Source organism: Babylonia areolata, chromosome 14 (assembly GCF_041734735.1).
Source record: "Babylonia areolata isolate BAREFJ2019XMU chromosome 14, ASM4173473v1, whole genome shotgun sequence".
Classification (NCBI taxonomy): domain Eukaryota; kingdom Metazoa; phylum Mollusca; class Gastropoda; order Neogastropoda; family Buccinidae; genus Babylonia; species Babylonia areolata.
This window is the reverse complement of record NC_134889.1, coordinates 36,243,421-36,263,733: the sequence shown is the minus strand read 5'-3', so window position 1 is coordinate 36,263,733 and position 20,313 is coordinate 36,243,421. Positions and strand designations below refer to the sequence as shown.

The window sequence follows — 20,313 nt, the reverse complement described above, 5'->3', positions numbered from 1 at the left end:
TGAACATGCACCCCCTACTACCTGCATGCTGCCTGATAGGCCTTCCGCCCCATGGTACACACAAGACATTCAACTTGCAAAATGCAAAACGTCGCCAATTGGAACGGCGATGGCGATCAACAAAACTGAAAGTCCACAATCAGATCTTCCGAAAACAAATAAATAGTCAAACATATGATCTCATCAGCAAAGAGAAACTTCTTTTCTTCTCAAGTTCTTGATGCCACATCCACCAAATCTCTTTACTTTATCATGTCAAATCTTCTCAGTACTGCAAAAAAGACTCCTCTTCCTTCTGCCTACACTTTATCTGAACTCCCCAATGTCTTCTCCTCTTTCTTTTTTGACAAAGTCCAAAATATTTGTACCATCTTAGACCAAATGTCTTTCCAACCTGCTCATCCTGATCCTCAATTCAGCAGCACTCCTCTCCATTCCTTTAATCCATTGACTGAAACAGAAGTCCATGAAATCCTAAAAGAAATGACAATAAAATCCTGTGAGCTTGATCCTATACCAGCCTCTGTTTTTTTCCCAGTGTATCTCACAGCTTCTCCCCACAACCACCAATATTGTCAACTCATCCCTTCTCACTGGAACGTTTCCATCCACTTTCAAAACTGCAATCGTCCGGCCTCTTCTGAAGAAACCCAACCTTGACGCAAACATTTTGAAAAACTATCGACCAGTTTCTGATCTTCCATTCATGTCCAAACTCCTTGAAAAAACTGTCCTGAAGCAGCTCAACAACCACCTTTGTTTCATGAATCTCATCCACCCATTTCAGTCTGCCTATAATGCTGACCACAGCACCGAAACCACTTTCCTCCACATCCTGAATAATCTACTGCTAGCGTCCGACTCAGGAAAAATTTCCCTTCTCACTCTTCTCGACTTGTCAGCTGCCTTTGACACGATAGACCATTCAATCTTTCTTTCCCATCTCCATTTTACATTTGGTATCAACGGCAGTGTTCTAAACTGGTTCAAATCTTATCTCACTGATCGATTCCAGTCTGTCATTGTTGATCATTTCCAATCTGAACCCGTTAAAATCGAACACGGAGTCCCACAGGGATCTGTTTTAGGCCAAGTGTTCTTCACACTGTACGCTGCCCCTCAAGCTGAAATTATCAACTGCCATAATGTCAGTCATCATTCTTATGTTGATGACACTCAACTCCAGAAGAGTGATACCCCTGAAAAATTGTCGTCGCTCTTGCAAGAAACATCCAACTGCTTCCTGGACATACAAAACTGGATGACTCTAAATAAGTTACAACTGAACACTGACAATAACTGAAGCAATGATCATAGGAAATAAACAAAAACTGTCTAACATCACAACTGACACAATCAAACTTGGCAGTACATCCACCCCTCTTTCCAGTTCAGTCAGGAACCTCGAAGTTGTCGTTGAAAACACACTGTCCACGCAAAACTTTATCAGTCAGACTTGTCAATCCTGCTACTGTCAATTGCGGAGCATCAGTTCCATCCAGAAATATCTGTCCACTTACGCAACATCTAGACTTGTCATTTCTCTCATTCTCTCTCGCCTTGACTACTGTAACTCTCTATTGTCTGGTTTGCCTGCTTCATCCATTCAGTCCCTTCAGCGCATACAAAACTATGCTGCCCGACTCGTCTTCAGAAAGAAAAGATAGGAGCAAATCACTCCTCTTTTGCAACATCTCCACTGGCTACCTGTCTCACACAGAATAAAGTACAAGATCAGCACTCTATGTTATAAATGTATTTACAAATCTGCCCCTTCCTATCTCTGTGGCTGCCTTCACCTCTTCACACCATCTTGCTCTCTACGACTGGCTTCGGATTCACTCTGTTTATGCATATCCAGATTCAAACACTCGACTGTTGGCCGCTGTTCTTTTTCTGTCTATGAGCCTTGTAATTGGAATGAACTTCCTCTTTGGCTTCGTCAGGTCTCCACACTCAGCTCTTTCAAGTCTGGCCTTAAAACCCACCTCTTCACAAGACAGCCTCCCTCTTCTGCCTCTTCCTTGTCTTCAGTTTCTCCAGTTTTAGAGTTATGCACGCATTTGAATGACTGGTGTGAAAGTGCTTTGCTTTGTCTCCTCACAAGATTCAGCGCTATATAAATATGATCATTAAAAATGAAAAGAAAGCAAGAAACTATAAAGGGAAATAACAACTTAAGTACACATTCAGAAACCAAGTAACATTCTTACACTCATGTATGACAGTCAATTAATTGACATACAAAAAAAAACAACAACAACAACATATGTACAGGAGATAGAGAGAGAGAAAGAGAGAGAAAGAAAAAGAGAAAGAGAGGGAGACTGAGATAGAGAAAAAGAAAGAGAGTGGGAGAGAGTGGAAGAGAGTGGGAGAGAGTGGGAGAGAGTGGAAGAGAGGGGGAGAGAGTGGGAGAGAGTGGGAGAGAGTGGAAGAGAGTGGGAGAGAGTGGAAGAGAGGGGAAGAGAGTGGGAGAGAGTGGGAGAGAGTGGAAGAGAGGGGAAGAGAGTGGAAGAGAGTGGGAGAGAGTGGAAGAGAGTGGGAGAGAGTGGAAGAGAGGGGAAGAGAGGGGAAGAGAGTGGAAGAGAGTGGAAGAGAGTGGGAGAGAGTGAAAGAGAGTGGGAGAGAGTGGGAGAGAGTGGAAGAGAGGGGAAGAGAGTGGAAGAGTGGGAGAGAGTGGAAGAGAGGGGAAGAGAGTGGGAGAGAGTGAAAGAGAGTGGGAGAGAGTGGAAGAGAGGGGAAGAGAGTGGGAGAGAGTGGAAGAGAGTGGGAGAGAGTGGGAGAGAGTGGAAGAGAGTGGGAGAGAGGGGAAGAGAGGGGAAGAGAGTGGGAGAGAGTGGGAGAGAGGGGAAGAGAGGGGAAGAGAGTGGGAGAGATTGGAAGAGAGTGGGAGAGAGGGGAAGAGAGTGGAAGAGAGTGGGAGAGAGTGGAAGAGAGTGGGAGAGAGTGGGAGAGAGTGGGAGAGAGGGGAAGAGAGGGGAAGAGAGTGGGAGAGAGTGGGAGAGAGTGGAAGAGAGGGGAAGAGAGTGAGAGAGAGGGGAAGAGAGGGGAAGATAGGGGAAGAGAGTGGGAGAGAGTGGAAGAGAGTGGAAGAGAGTGGGAGAGAGTGGAAGAGAGGGGAAGAGAGGGGAAGAGAGTGGGAGAGAGGGGAAGAGAGTGGGAGAGAGTGGAAGAGAGGGGAAGAGAGTGGGAGAGAGTGGAAGAGAGTGGGAGAGAGTGGAAGAGAGTGGGAGAGAGTGGGAGAGAGGGGAAGAGAGTGGGAGAGAGTGGAAGAGAGTGGGAGAGAGGGGAAGAGAGTGGGAGAGAGGGGAAGAGAGTGGGAGAGAGTGGGAGAGAGGGGAAGAGAGTGGAAGAGAGGGGAAGAGAGGGGAAGAGAGGGGAAGAGAGTGGAAGAGAGGGGAAGAGAGTGGGAGAGAGGGGAAGAGAGGGGAAGAGAGTGGGAGAGAGTGGGAGAGAGGGGAAGAGAGTGGGAGAGAGGGGAAGAGAGGGGAAGAGAGTGGGAGAGAGTGGGAGAGAGGGGAAGAGAGGGGAAGATAGGGGAAGATAGGGGAAGAGAGTGGGAGAGAGTGGAAGAGAGTGGAAGAGAGTGGGAGAGAGGGGAAGAGAGGGGAAGAGAGTGGGAGAGAGGGGAAGAGAGTGGAAGAGAGTGGGAGAGAGTGGGAGAGAGGGGAAGAGAGGGGAAGAGAGTGGGAGAGAGGGGAAGAGAGTGGAAGAGAGTGGAAGAGAGGGGAAGAGAGTGGGAGAGAGGGGAAGAGAGTGGGAGAGAGTGGAAGAGAGGGGAAGAGAGTGGGAGAGAGGGGAAGAGAACACTGAACACTGAACACTTTAATGTCAATAGCTTTACAGCCCTAATGACATGGGGGTTCATAATACAAATAACAACATGCATCAATAGTAATAATATTGATGAAAACCAAAACCAAAACGAAATCAATCAATCTGTGCAACAAAGTGCAGTTCGACCATCCATTCAAAGTAATGGCATGTAGTGAGAAATAAAAACAAAAACATATATAAATGTATAACATAAAATTTTCCATATGAGAGTGACAACACAGATTTCACTTTTCACAATGAGCAACACCTGATACTATTTTATTATTGTTGAGTTTTTTTCGTCGCATGTTATTCGCTTCTGCAATATATTTTGCAAGTGACTGTAGTGAAGTTTCCTGATTTAAATTTAGCACTCCAAAAATATCTTCATACTTTGCTGAATTTGTTTTAAATACAACACATTTTTCTCGAATATCGTCATAAGCTTTACAACTAAACAAAAAATGTAACTCATCCTCCCTTGAATGCCCGCACATCGGACAAGGGGAGAGTAACGAGGGCTCAGTCTGAAACCACTTTTCATAAGCATTCAAACCAATCGTTCTCGTTCTAAATCTGGCGAGACTTGTTCGGTGCCACTTGTTTGTCACGACTGTGATATATTTTTCTGTTTGAAATATACTTTTAAAACTATAAAACCATCTATATTTCTCAGTGCTTTCCATTTTACCGTGCCAATTCTGTTTATATGAAGCAATTAGCCTATCTTTGAATTCTGAAACAAATCCTTCTACACATCCAACTCCCTGACACATCCACACAATCCCAAATCCATTTACAGTTAATGTCTTCTTTACAAAATATACCCAGTTTTCCTTCCCTCTCTCATGTTCATTTACTAACATTTCATACGCCTGCTTACATAATCTCGATGTGGGTAGCCTTATTAATTTTAACCAATATTTTATACATTTCACACATGATTTAATGTATAATGGGTATCTACCACTTTCTCCATATAATACAGTATTTGAAGCATGTAATGGAACATTTAAAAAACGTTTAATAGCTAATGTATGTACTTTTTCTAAATCTTTGTTATCATAAAGTCCCCAAATTTCGGCACTGTATGTTATCATTGGTTCTATTTGAGTATCAAAAAGTTTCCAAAATATATATGAATCTATCGAGCCTAACTTACGTAAACACCTTAAGATTTCTATAACCCCCTTCTTCCCCTTTCTACAAATTTCTGCTACTGTCCTTGTCAAACTCAGCTTAGTTGTAAAAATCATACCAAGATACTTATAAGCATTAGTTACCTTCACTTCATCAGTTCCATAGTGCCATTTTTCATATCTAGATAAGTAACCACCTTTTCTAAACACAACTACATTTGTTTTCTCAAGATTAACTTTTAAAAATAATCTATCTGCTTCTTGCTTTAATATGTTCAGCTGATTTTGAAGTCCTATGGCCGTGTCAGACAAAAGAATTACATCATCTGCAAATAACATGAGAGAGAGGGGAAGAGAGTGGGAGAGAGTGGGAGAGAGGGGAAGAGAGTGGAAGAGAGTGGGAGAGAGTGGGAGAGAGGGGAAGAGAGGGGAAGAGAGTGGGAGAGAGGGGAAGAGAGTGGGAGAGAGGGGAAGAGAGGGGAAGAGAGTGGAAGAGAGTGGGAGAGAGGGGGAGAGAGGGGAAGAGAGTGGGAGAGAGTGGAAAGAGAGATGGCGGACAAGAAACACCATCAGCAGACAGATCTGTACCTGTGAGGGCTGACGGATGTCGTGCTTGAAGGGCATCTTGATGCGGGGGTTGGGGGGAAGGGAGGAGGAGGAGGAGTGGGGGTGGAGGGAGGAGCCTCGCATTCTGCTGCCGCTGACCGACTGACCTCCGGTCCTGCTGTTCTCCTTTCTGGACACACACACACACAGACAAACGCACAGGCGCGCGCGCGCACACACACACACACACACACACACACACAAGCACACACACATACAAACACACACACACATGCACATGCACACACAGACACACACACGCAATTGCACACACACATGCACATAGACAAACACACATGCGTGCATGCACATACACACACACACACACACACACACACACACACACGTGCGCATCACTTAACAGTGGAAAGGCATAAAACTGAAGACTACAAACACTCACTTTCACACATATACACGTACACACACACACACACACACACACTCAGGCATGCAAGATTTTACACACACACACATACACACACATGCACAGGCATGTAACATTTTTACACACACACACACACACAAACACTTAACATCTGGGGTGTGTGGATGGATAGACGGAGGAAGAAAGGAAAGAAGGAAGATAGAGAGGGAGGGGGAAGGGTGAAAGACAGGAAGGAAGGAAGGAAGGAAGGTAGAGAGGGAGGGGGAAGGGTGAAAGACAGGAAGGAAGGAAGGAAGGAAGGTAGAGAGGGAGGGGGAAGGGTGAAAGACAGGAAGGAAGGAAGGAAGGAAGGGAAGGAAGAAAAAAAAAAAGGGAGGAGTGACATGGTAAAAAAAGTTCTTATGCAACTCAATCAATAAACAGATGAATAGATGCTAAAAGGAGTGATGAATGCAAGTGTGACTGAATAGATTAGTTAAAAGAAAAAAATATATATATATAAGATAAAATAATACAAATGAAATATTTGCATTTTTAATGTCTGCTTGGAGGAAATCATTTTCTCACTCTGACACTAAAAAAATAAAGAAGAAGAAGAAAAAAGAAAGAAAAACAAAAAAGTCAATGCAGCAATGCATATGGAGAGAGCAGCTGCTTTGTCAGACCTGCCCTGCTCTGTAAAATCCAAAACAGTCTGGTATTAAGGAGACATAGGCGATTCAACTCAAGGCAAAAAAGAAAAACAAGGCTCCCCCACCCCCACCCTCCCCCACAAAAAAAGCAGTTTTATTTGAAAAAAAAAAAGAAAAAAAGAATTAGGTTAGGCATTGGACTTCTGGAGCCAGTTGCCTTGCTCGTACGGAAGAGCCTAGTATGGTCGTAACCCGCTACTAACTGTGTGTAGTATGGAACTGACCAATGGCGTAGTTCGGTCAACATAGGCATTTAGTCACATGTAACTGTCAAAAAGTTAGAACCAAGCAATGCAACTGGCACCTGAACCAGTGTTCACCAGTTATCACAGTTCGTGGTTTCATTTCAGCAATTAAGATGTTGTGTCTTTCGTAAAGAGTCCAGCTTGTCAGCAATTAAGGTGTTGTGTCTTTCGTAAAGAGTCCAGCTTGTCAGCAATTAAGGTGTTGTGTCCTTCGTAAAGAGTCCAGCTTGTCAGCAATTAAGGTGTTGTGTCCTTCGTAAAGAGTCCAGCTTGTCAGCAATTAAGGTGTTGTGTCCTTCAAAAAGAGTCCAGCTTGTCACAGTTCCTTAAATTAAGGTGTTGTGTCCTTCATAAAGAGTCCAGCTTGTCACAGTTCCTTAAATTAAGGTGTTGTGTCCTTCATAAAGAGTCCAGCTTGTCACAGTTCCTGAAATTAAGGTGTTGTGTCCTTCATAAAGAGTCCAGCTTGTCACAGTTCCTTAAATTAAGGTGTTGTGTCCTTCAAAAAGAGTCCAGCTTGTCACAGTTCTTGAAATTAAGGTGTTATGTCCTTCATAAAGAGTCCAGCTTGTCAGCAATTAAGGTGTTGTGTCCTTTATAAAGAGTCCAGCTTGTCAACAATTAAGGTGTTGTGTCCTTCATAAAGAGTCCAGCTTGTCACAGTTCCTGAAATTAAGGTGTTGTGTCCTTTATAAAGAGTCCAGCTTGTCAGCAATTAAGGTGTTGTGTCCTTCATAAAGAGTCCAGCTTGTCAGCAATTAAGGTGTTGTGTCCTTCATAAAGAGTCCAGCTTGTCAGCAATTAAGGTGTTGTGTCCTTTATAAAGAGTCCAGCTTGTCAGCAATTAAGGTATTGTGTCCTTCAAAAAGAGTCCAGCTTGTCACAGTTCCTTAAATTAAGGTGTTGTGTCCTTCATAAAGAGTCCAGCTTGTCAGCAATTAAGGTGTTGTGTCCTTCATAAAGAGTCCAGCTTGTCAACAATTAAGGTGTTGTGTCCTTCATAAAGAGTCCAGCTTGTCACAGTTCCTGAAATTAAGGTGCTGTGTCCTTCATAAAGAGTCCAGCTTGTCAGCAATTAAGGTGTTGTGTCCTTCATAAAGAGTCCAGCTTGTCAGCAATTAAGGTGTTGTGTCTTTCGTAAAGAGTCCAGCTTGTCAGCAATTAAGGTGTTGTGTCCTTCATAAAGAGTCCAGCTTGTCAGCAATTAAGGTGTTGTGTCCTTCATAAAGAGTCCAGCTTGTCAACAATTAAGGTGTTGTGTCCTTCAAAAAGAGTCCAGCTTGTCAGCAATTAAGGTGTTGTGTCTTTCGTAAAGAGTCCAGCTTGTCAGCAATTAAGGTGTTGTGTCCTTCATAAAGAGTCCAGCTTGTCAGCAATTAAGGTGTTGTGTCTTTCGTAAAGAGTCCAGCTTGTCAACAATTAAGGTGTTGTGTCCTTCATAAAGAGTCCAGCTTGTCACAGTTCCTTAAATTAAGGTGTTGTGTCCTTCATAAAGAGTCCAGCTTGTCACAGTTCCTTAAATTAAGGTGTTGTGTCCTTCATAAAGAGTCCAGCTTGTCACAGTTCCTGAAATTAAGGTGTTGTGTCCTTCAAAAAGAGTCCAGCTTGTCAACAATTAAGGTGTTGTGTCCTTCATAAAGAGTCCAGCTTGTCAGCAATTAAGGTGTTGTGTCTTTCATAAAGAGTCCAGCTTGTCAACAATTAAGGTGTTGTGTCCTTCATAAAGAGTCCAGCTTGTCAGCAATTAAGGTGTTGTGTCCTTCATAAAGAGTCCAGCTTGTCAACGATTAAGGTGTTGTGTCCTTCATAAAGAGTCCAGCTTTGCGTGTGAATGGTGTGAAAGAGCTTCGATTTGTCTCTGCACAAGATTCAGGAATATAATAATAATAATAATAATAATAATAATAATAATAACAACATGCACATTCAGAGAGAGAGATGGACAGACAGACAGACATGGACAATGAGAGAGAGAGAAAGAGAGAAAGAGAGCTAAGAGACAGAGACAGGTAGACCGTAACAGAAAGAGAGAGAGAAAGAGAGAAACAGAGAGAGAAAGAGATATACAGACAAAGACATGGAGAAAGAAGACACAGACACAGAGACAAAGCAATGCACACAAACAGAAAACTACCCCACTCACACTCACTACACAGACACAAAGCAATGCACACAAACAGAAAACTACCCCACTCACACTCACTACACAGACACAGAGACAAAGCAATGCACACAAACAGAAAACTACCCCACTCACACTCACTACACAGACACAGAGACAAAGCAATGCACACAAACAGAAAACTACCCCACTCACACTCACTACACAGACAGAGACAAAGCAATACACACAAACAGAAAACTACCCCACTCACACTCACTACACAGACACAGAGACAAAGCAATGCACACAAACAGAAAACTACCCCACTCACACTCACTACACAGACACAGAGACAAAGCAATACACACAAACAAAAAAACTACCCCACACACTCACTACGCAGACACAGAGACAAAGCAATGCACACAAACAGAAAACTACCCCACTCACACTCACTACACAGACAGAGACAAAGCAAAAGCAAAGGCCGGCCTTCCCAAATATCTGTTAGACAGACTCCAACGAAATCAGAATAATGCTGCCAGACTCATTTGCACAGCTTCTAAATTTGACCATGTTTCTCCTCTCCTTCAGTCTCTCCACTGGTTGCCTGTTTCTGATCGAATAGACTATAAGCTATCCACTCTGACCTTTTCTGCAGTCAACGGATCTGGCCCCAAGTATCTTTCTGAACTCATCCATATCTATACTCCGTCTCGCCAGCTCCATTCTTCCTCTGATACTCGACTTCTCAGGATACCTCACATTAGAAGTAAGACCTATGGACACAGATTGTTTTCTTTTCAATCACCAAAGACGTGGAACAAGCTCCCTGATAACCTCCGTCATTCTGATTCCCTCACATCTTTTAAATCTCGTCTCAAAACTCACCTTTTCCCTCAGCAATAAGTTCAATTGTGGCAGGTCCACTTCCTTTGCGTTAGCTGTGCTTGACTATGTGTGTATACATATGTATGTGTACATAACTACATGCATGTATATGAATGTGTATTGTGTGTGCGTGTGTTTATGCAAGTTTGTGCCTGCCTATGTGTGCGTATGTGTTGGGGTAGCTGTTACGGATACACATGTATGTTAAAATGTATGTATGCAGCGTGTGTGTGTGTGTGTGTGTGTGTGTGTGTGTAGTCACATTTTGGTGTGTGTATGTAACATAGATATGATGTATTATGTTAACAAAAGCGTTTTTGTAAAGGACCTAGAGCAGATTTCTGGATAGTGTGCTATATAAGTATCCATTATTATTATTATTATTATTAAAGCAATGCACACAAACAGAAAACTACCCCACTCACACTCACTGCTAACCAACTTCCAGTGCTGCTGTCACTCAGATGAACAATCCTCAACAACTACCCTGCAGCTTTTTGACCTTTCGAGAGAAGACTGTGAAAATCAGCCAGAGTGCTGTGCCTTGCCCTTACACCACCCACCACAATTAGCACAGGAAAACCATACCGCTGACACCAATGACCACAATTAGCACAGGAAAACCAACCCCTTCACACCAAATAGGGGGGGGGGGGGGGGGAGTGGGACTGGGTGGAGATGAGACTCACAAGTTCCGACTTGCCTGTATCAATGAAGCACCACTGATCACCACGCATGCGGGTTATACAGTATGACGGGCCCGCCGGCCAGAGATTTTCAGAAATCGGTACAACGACGTGAGAAGTCTTTCCATGTTCTGTCTTGTAACGCAAGGGTCTGTGAAACGTTCTGCCCCACCCTGCCCCGCCCCCCACCCCACCCCATCACCCCTGGTCTCATATATGTTCTTTCTAACCTTGGGGTCTGTGAAATGATTCCAGCCCCCTGTATCGATACCTTCTCCTCCAACTAATCTCTCCCCTCCTCCCCCTCTAATCCTACACTTAACCCCCTGCCCCATTCTCCCCCCCCCCCCACCTCCCCGCATCCCCACCCCCACCCGCCAAAATCTCCCCTCCTCCCCCTCTAATCGTACACTTAACCCCCTGCCCCATTCTCCCCCCCCCCACCTCCCCGCATCCCCACCCCCACCCCCCAAAATCTCCCCTCCTCCCCCTCTAATCGTACACTTAACCCCCTGCCCCATTCTCCCCCCCCCCCCCCACCTCCCCGCACCCCCCCCCCCACCCCCCAAAAATCTCCCCTCCTCCCCCTCTAATCGTACACTTAACCCCCTGCCCCATTCTCCCCCCCCCACCACCTCCCCGCACCCCCCCCCACCCCCCAAAAATCTCCCCTCCTCCCCCTCTAATCCTACACTTAACCCCCTGCCCCATTCTCCTCCCCCCCACACCCCACCTCCCTGCGCCCCCCCAAATCTTCCCTCCTCCCCTCCCCTCCCCTAATTGGCCCACGAGCTTACGAGTTGATCTGCGGGTTGCGGTAATGTGTGCGCTCATGAGGATAACATTAAAACAACAATAACAAAAATACCTGTGAGCAGCACACATTTTGTGCAATCAATGAATCAATCTTTCGCTGGTGTTCGTTCACCTTGTGGGCGATATTACATCAGGAAGAAAGTAATTTTTGTGAAGATTACGATAAAGTTTACAAAAAAATTAACAAATAAATAAATAAGTTAAAATAAAGTAAAACTGAACCAAAAAAAAAAATAGAAGGAATAAGAATGCAAACAAATTCTTTGAAGTCTACTCAAAGGGTTAAAGCGATGTAACTGTAGCAATGCAAGTGAATTCTTTGAAGTCTACTCAAAGAGTTAAAGCGATGTAACTGTAGCAATGCAAGTGAATTCTTTGAAGTCTACTCAAAGGGTTAAAGCGATGTAACTGTAGCAATGCAAGTGAATTCTTTGTTGTCTACTCAAAGGGTTAAAGCGATGTAACTGTAGCAATGCAAGTGAATTCTTTGAAGTCTACTCAAAGGGTTAAAGCGATGTAACTGACTGTAGCAATGCAAGTGAATTCTTTGTAGTCTATTCAAAGGGTTAAAGCGATGTAACTGTAGCAATGCAAGTGAATTCTTTGTAGTCTACTCAAAGGGTTAAAGCGATGTAACTGTAGCAATGCAAGTGAATTCTTTGAAGTCTACTCAAAGGGTTAAAGCGATGTAACTGACTGTAGCAATGCAAGTGAATTCTTTGAAGTCTACTCAAAGGGTTCAAGCGATGTAACTGTAGCAATGCAAGTGAATTCTTTGAAGTCTACTCAAAGGGTTAAAGCGGTGTAACTGTAGCATTGCAAGTGAATTCTTTGAAGTCTACTCAAAGGGTTAAAGCGGTGTAACTGTAGCAATGCAAGTGAATTCTTTGAAGTCTATTCAAAGGGTTAAAGCGGTGTAACTGTAGCAATGCAAGTGAATTCTTTGTTGTCTACTCAAAGGGTTAAAGCGATGTAACTGTAGCAATGCAAGTGAATTCTTTGAAGTCTACTCAAAGGGTTAAAGCGATGTAACTGTAGCAATGCAAGTGAATTCTTTGAAGTCTACTCAAAGGGTTAAAGTGATGTAACTGTAGCAATGCAAGTGAATTCTTTGAAGTCTACTCAAAGGGTTCAAGCGATATAACTGTAGCAATGCAAGTGAATTCTTTGAAGTCTACTCAAAGGGTTAAAGCGATGTAACTGTAGCAATGCAAGTGAATTCTTTGAAGTCTACTCAAAGTGTTAAAGCGGTGTAACTGTAGCAATGCAAGTGAATTCTTTGAAGTCTACTCAAAGGGTTAAAGCGGTGTAACTATAGCAATGCAAGTGAATTCTTTGTAGTCTACTCTAGAAGACTGAAGAAGAGAGCAAATGAATGAATGAACAAAATAAAGAAACAAAAAAACAGAAACTGAACAAGTACCCAAACACTGTACAACTGAATGTTTGTTTGATAAGAAGGTGTGTTTCATTGTGTGTGTGTGTGTGTGTGTGTGTGTGTGTGTGTGTGTGTGTGTGTGTTTGTATGTGCATATGTGTGCATGCAGGCATGCAATCAATGTATGTGTGCATTTGCGCGTGTATAAACTTGTGAATGTGTATGCACACGCATATATATGTGTCTAGTGTACAAACACGCCCGTACGTGTGTGTGTGCGCGCGCGCACACACACACACAGGGATGGGGAAAAAGAAAGAAGAAGAAAAGTACTACCAGTCAACACATGGACCAGTCAGTGCACTCACCCCACTGACGGAGTCTGGCTTGTGCTGGGCAAACTGTACATCATGGCTACGGCTGAACCTGTGCTTGACCTTTCACCCTGTCGACCTCTGGTTCGCACTGCCCCTGTGAGCACGGCCTTGTGACAATGATGCTGCATCAATGATGACGATGATGATGATAATGGTGATGATGATGATAACAGTAATGATGATAACAACTACAACTAGTATCCTTCTGACTTCTTCTTCTTCCTCTTCTTGTTCTTTTCATTAGTATTATCATTATTATTATCATCATTATTGTTATTATTATTATCATCATCAAATAATGATAGTGGTGACAACAATAACAGCAAAAACAACAATAATAATAATGAGAAGAAGAAGAAGAAGAAGAAGAAGAAGAAGAAGAAGAAGAAGAAGAAGAAGAAGAAACATAATAATACCAAAATGATATCATTGTTCTAATGCATCCATAATGCCACAGTCACAGATTACTCTAACACTGATATAAATACACATGTATGAAGCGACACTAAAAGAACGGAAAGGAAAAAAAAAAGAAGAAAAACCAGTACACACACACACACACAGACTTAAACACACACACACACACACACACACACACACACACACACACTTATGCAAAGATACGAACACACAGAAACAGGCACACACTGACACAGACAGACAGACAGACAGACAGACACACACACACACACACACACACACTTATGCAAAGATACAAACACATAGACACAGACATACACGGACACAGACACAGACAGACAGACAGACAGACAGACAGACAGACAGACACACACACACACACACACACACACACACACACACACACACACACACACACACACACACACACTTATGCAAAGATACAAACACATAGACACAGACACACACGGACACAGACACAGACAGACAGACAAACATGCACACACACACACACTTATGCAAAGATAGAAACACATAGACACAGTCATACACGGACACAGACACAGACAGACAGACAGACAAACACACACACACACACACTCACACACACACTCACTCACCCAGAAAGCAAAGAACACATTCTGTAAACAATCAGTCACATGAACTTGGAGACTTGTAGTCAAAACACAAGGGGAAGAAAGGAATTGGTTAGTTGGTTAGTTATGTTAGTTAGTTATGTTAGTTGTGTGTGTTAGTTATGTTAGTTAGTTATGTTAGTTAGTTATGTTAGTTGTGTGTGTTAGTTATGTTAGTTATGTTAGTTAGTTATGTTAGTTAGTTAGTTAGTTAGTTAGTTATGTCAAAGATGTTTGTAAAGCTGTGTAGAAAGACTTGTAGTCAAAAACATAAGCAGAAGATGGATTGGTTACTGAGTCAGTCAATTACGTCACAGCTGTTGGTAAAGCTGTGTGGATAGATCTACAGATCATACCTTGTAGCGACGTAACGAAACAACATACCTTCAAGAAGCCCCACAAAGGAACAAGGAGGACTGGTTCCCCAGGTGTGTCTGTCAGCACCAGTGCCAATGTACAGGAACGGTTGGTTCTGAAAGTGGTGCCCGGGTTGACAGGCAGACACACACACAATCACACGCACACACACACACAGAGGCACAAACACAGAAACACAAATACATGTATACATATTGCCTCTCACACACACACACACACACACACACACACAATCACACACAAATCATGTATACACATTGCCAAACACACACACACATATACACACACACAGAGATATGTGTGTACACACAGCCACACACACACACACACACACAGAGGCACATACACAGAGACACATACACAGAGACACAAATACATACACATCACCACACAATGACAACAAACACACACAGAGACACACAGAGACACACAGACACACACACAGACACACACACAGACACACACACACACACACACACACACACACACTTTAGCTTTAAGTGGTTTTAAAATCCCTGGAAAATGCTCTTTCCTTTCAACAGATGCATGCCAATCATTATTATTCATAGGCATTTAAATACATGTTCTAAATACTTGATTACTTGCAGGTTCATATATGAATTTATCAATCAACCCATGCACATACATCTCTTTAAAATATTAATTTATGACATATTGAAATAACACAAAAAGGTAACAAAGGAAAAACAAATCAGCACATAACTTGTTCTACGATAAAGCATGTCTGCACCCAGCATAAGCCAAAGAACAATTCACTAATCAATTTACACACTGGAAGCCGAGGCTGTGGTTCTTGTAATATCATAAATCACATGTTCTACAATAATGCATGTCTGCACCCAACATAAGCCAAAGAATAATTCACTGATCAATTTACACACTGGAAGCCGAGGCTGTGGTTCTTGTAATTTCAGCTAACATCAATAAATCACAGCCCTTACCCTGGGTGACTCAAGAATAAACTACAGCTTTTCCTCTGGAGGTAAGGCGCTGCTTATCGCATGGAGCTAGACATCTGCCATCAGACCCACTGGGACAGGACCAAAGAATAACAACATGTGTGTGTGTGTTTGTGTGTGTGTGTGTTTGTGTATGTGTGTGTGTGTGTTTGTGTATGTGTGCTGTGTGTGTGTGTGTGTGCGTGTGTGTGTTTGTGTATGTGTGCTGTGTGTGTGTGTGTGTGTGTGTGTGTGTTTGTGTATGTGTGCTGTGTGTGTGTGTGTGTGTGTATGTGTGCTGTGTGTGTGTGTGTGTGCTGTGTGTGTTTGTGTATGTTGTGTGCTGTGTGTGTGTGTGTGTGTGTGTGTGTGTGTTTGTGTATGTGTGCTGTGTGTGTGTGTGTGTGTGTGTGTGTGTGTGTGTGCATGCTGTGTTGTGTGTGTGAATGTGTGCGAGCATGTGTGTGTGTGTGTGTGTGTGTGTGTGTGTGTGAGAGAGCATGTGTGTGTGTGTGTGTGTGTGTGTGTGTGTGTGTGTGTGTGTGTGTGCATACTGTGTTGTGTGTGTGAATATGTGTGTGTGTGTGTGAGAGAGAGAGAGCATGTGTGTGTGTGTGTGTGTGTGTGTGTGTGTGTGTGTGTGTGTGTGTGTGTGTGTGTGTGAGGCACTACATCAAGCAATATCAACTTAATCATGGGGTCTCACTAATCAAAGCTAGCTGGGCTCCATGGATTGTTGGATACACAGACACAATACCCCTACAAACAAGTATGTAATGCAAGTTTGGGCAGATCCTATGTTCCCTGGCTGAAGCTATAGGTTATTTTATTCTATGAATAGATACATCCTGTTTTGGTTTAAAGCCACTAAAATCTTCGACCAATGAAAAAAAGAAAAGAGTAAGACACACACACACACACACACACACACACACGCACACACACACACACAAACGCACACACACACACCACGCACACACATACAAATATATCAAAGTATATGTACGTATCTGTCTAATACCCCAATAGTGTCTATAATGAAATCCCACTGTGCAATTTTTACAATAAAAGCACTAAATCTGCAAATGATAATTAACCAAAATGTCCATATCACAGTCGACCCATTCCCATTTCTTCGTACACCCATCACTGCTAGCTTACTATTAAACAATCAGAGCTTTTCTTTTTTCTTTAAAAGTGTGTGTGTGTGTGTGTGTGTGTGTGTGTGTGTGTGTGTGTGTGTCTAGTTTAGAATCAATGAAAGTCAATTTTACCTCATGTGGTTTCAAAGGTCTAGCACGAGTTCCTTCACCATACTCTGACATTCTTGACAACACCAAGGTATCTCCTCCTCGACTGCTAGAGCCCATGGCAAGGCACTACTTCTGCTACTACTACTACTTCTACTACCTATTGTTACGCCTAGAGGTATAAAATACGAACGGGAGGAGTTCAATAGGTCGTTCGACTCAACCCTACCAGTTCAACTCTGTCCACTGTGAATCACTTTGTACAAAACACACGTCGTGTCATATCACAATCAACAAGGCCGTTCAGTTCAACAGCTTTGCGTGTCTGCCCTGCCCTGCCCTGGTTATATATTTTTTTTCCCATTTAAGCCTTCCCCGTCGTATTTTTCGTCAATGGTAGGCTCAATGGCAGCCTTCGGTATACAATCTTACCGTCGCTCGAGAGATCAAGTCATTCCAATCAATGCTTTCTCAGTCGACCAGTCAAGCGGGTAATTCAGGGATCAAACGCCGGAGTCGGGGTGAAGTAATGACAAAAGCAATATCTGCTGGAAAGCCGCCAAAGTTCCTGAAGCAACGTGCAGGCGCACTGTGTATGGAATTTGTGGGAGAATAATTACCTCCACACAAAAAATGAAACTAAGGACAACGCTGAAGTGGCCATGTTGTTTACACCGAAGTGCTCATGAGAAACTAAAACCACCCGCACTAACAACAAACCCGAACTTTTGGAAGCATTGTTGTGTGTAGTGCATGGTTATCATTCAACACATTTGTGTGGTATTATTGAGGACGAAAAGAGTGTTGTTTCATCAACAAGTAATGTTTTATTTGACAATGGTGTGTTTATATTCGATTGCTCATATTCTTCCGCACTCGAAGCGAGGTAACTCTTTATTGTTGAAATTGAGAATAACATTTCAGAGTCCACGCCCTTGTTCCCATGATTTTGCAGTCAACATTATCATGGTAAAAAAAAAAAAAACCCAAAAAACACACACACCAAAAAACAAACAAACAAAAAAAAAAAAAAAAAAAGATTTTTGTCTTTGGTAGTGAAATCACATTCCACAGTTAGTCATGGATTTGCCTTCTCCAGAACCACACCCACACATGTTGTTCGTTGGATTCAAGATAAAATAACAAAGACATAAAGAACTGATGAGGTGTGTTTTCTTCAGTTTAACGTCTATTCACTATAAGTGTTTTTAGACGGAAAGGAGTAAAGTAGTGTATAAAGGAAAGGGAATGCATGTGAATATTAGTGTTAAAAAAAAGAAAAGAAGAGGTGTGTGTGTGTGTCCAGTCAGTCTCTACAAAGAAAAAAAAATGCTGAAAAGTTAAGAAGTAACAAAATCATCAGTATCAGTTTCAGTAGCTCAAGGACGCGCCACTGCGTTCAGTCAAATCCATATACGCTACACCACATCTGCCAAGCAGATGCCTGACCAGCAGCGTAACCCAACGTGCTTAGTCAGGCCTTGAGAGAAAATATAATATAAAATAAATAAATAAATAAAATCAAATCATCAATAATGCTAATCATCATCATCATAATTATAACAATAAAATCAATAAAGATAATAATAACAATGACAATAATAATAATTATGAAAATAATAATGAAAAAAGAATCAGATGAAAAAAACAGAACAAGAACAGCAAAAAAAAGAAAAAAAAGAAAAAAAAGAAAGAAAAAAAAAAAGAGCACCAAAAAGGAAAGAACTGCCATTACCATAACCCCCTTCATACACATGCAGAAGATCAGATCTGCATATTGATTAAAATATCCTGTTTTCCATGTCAGCATTTGGTGGGTTAAAGAATTGTCAACCATACCCAGTATGCACGGCATGATGATACTTGTCACAGTGATTACTGAAGGTCAGTAATGGAAGATGTCAAACGGTTAAAGAGTGCTGGATGATGATACTTGTCACAGTGATTACTGAAGGTCAGTAATGGAAGATGTCAAACGGTTAAAGAGTGCTGGATGATGATACTTGTCACAGTGATTACTGAAGGTCAGTAACGGAAGATGTCAAACGGTTAAAGAGTGCTGGATGATGATACTTGTCACAGTGATTACTGAAGGTCAGTAACGGAAGATGTCAAACGGTTAAAGAGTGCTGGATGATGATACTGGTCACAGTGATTACTGAAGGTCAGTAATGGAAGATGTCAAACGGTTAAAGAGTGCTGGATGATGATACTTGTCACAGTGATTACTGAAGGTCAGTAATGGAAGATGTCAAACGGTTAAAGAGTGCTGGATGATGATACTTGTCACAGTGATTACTGAAGGTCAGTAATGGAAGATGTCAAACGGTTAAAGAGTGCTGGATGATGATACTTGTCACAGTGATTACTGAAGGTCAGTAATGGAAGATGTCAAACGGTTAAAGAGTGCTGGATGATGATACTTGTCACAGTGATTACTGAAGGTCAGTAATGGAAGATGTCAAACGGTTAAAGAGTGCTGGATGATGATACTTGTCACAGTGATTACTGAAGGTCAGTAACGGAAGATGTCAAACGGTTAAAGAGTGCTGGAATATGATACTGGTCACAGTGATTACTGAAGGTCAGTAACGGAAGATGTCAAACGGTTAAAGAGTGCTGGAATATGATACTGGTCACAGTGATTACTGAAGGTCAGTAATGGAAGATGTCAAACGGTTAAAGAGTGCTGGATTCTCACCCAGGTTTCCTCTGTCTGAACCCCAAGTTTCGGCACACCTTGTGGATTAAGGGTGAAGATTTTTCCAATCTTCCAGGTCAACAAATGAGACCCAAGTTTCGGCACACCTTGTGGATTAAGGGTGAAGATTTTTCCAATCTTCCAGGTCAACAAATGAGCAGACCTGCAAGTGCCTGAACCACCTTCATGTGCAAACACACACAAAAGATCCTGTAATCTATGTCAGCGTTTGGTGGGTTATGGAAACAAGAACATACCCAACATGCACACCCCCAAACCACCCACCCCCTCAAAAAGGAACATGGCTGCCTAAATGGTGGGATAAAAATGGTCCGACATGTAAAGGCCTACTTGTACATACTCAGATGTATTCATAAATACTTTCACAAAATTCTTCAATCACCAATATGTGTGACGGGACATTAAACAAAAATTCCTCCCACTTGTACATGTAGACAAGTGAACATGGGAGTTGCAGACTATGCATGCAGAAGAAAATGGCCGGCTATGTATACAGAACGTAAAAAGTGTGATTTCCAAACACACTGCCTGTGGTGCAAGGAAGCCTGAATTTCCCACACACGGGGCAAACAGGTTCTGCAGACTGCTGGACTATAAACAAACAATGAATGAATCAATAGTGATTTTATTCTTCGCAGGTGGGTAATGTGAAATCTGAATGCAACAAATGTATGCACACACATATGAATGCACACACACACACAGTGTGCGCGCACTAACACACACACACACATTCAACACACACACGCACACAACTTATTTTCACCTTTATTTATTTCATTTTATTTCAATCTCTTCATGCCGTATAACA

At 42.4% G+C, this 20,313-nt stretch overlaps 1 protein-coding gene across 2 annotated transcripts in view; it reads right to left on the bottom strand.

Annotated features, from left to right (window-relative positions):
• LOC143290024 (uncharacterized) overlaps positions 1-17,435 on the bottom strand; it is a 35,902-nt gene extending 18,467 nt beyond the window's left edge. Inside the window, exons 1-4 of one of the 2 annotated variants that reach the window (XM_076599356.1) lie at positions 17,213-17,435; positions 14,578-14,665; positions 13,130-13,232; positions 5,547-5,694 (exon numbers count right to left, since the gene is read on the bottom strand). In XM_076599356.1, the coding sequence (XP_076455471.1) occupies positions 5,547-5,694; positions 13,130-13,173 (192 nt within the window). In that variant the 5' untranslated portion in view covers positions 13,174-13,232; positions 14,578-14,665; positions 17,213-17,435. Of the gene's footprint in view, positions 1-5,546; positions 5,695-13,129; positions 13,233-14,577; positions 14,666-16,804; positions 16,958-17,212 lie in introns of those variants that run through there. The other variant, XM_076599355.1, reaches the window with a different exon arrangement.
• Between the last annotated feature and the right edge of the window lie 2,878 nt (positions 17,436-20,313).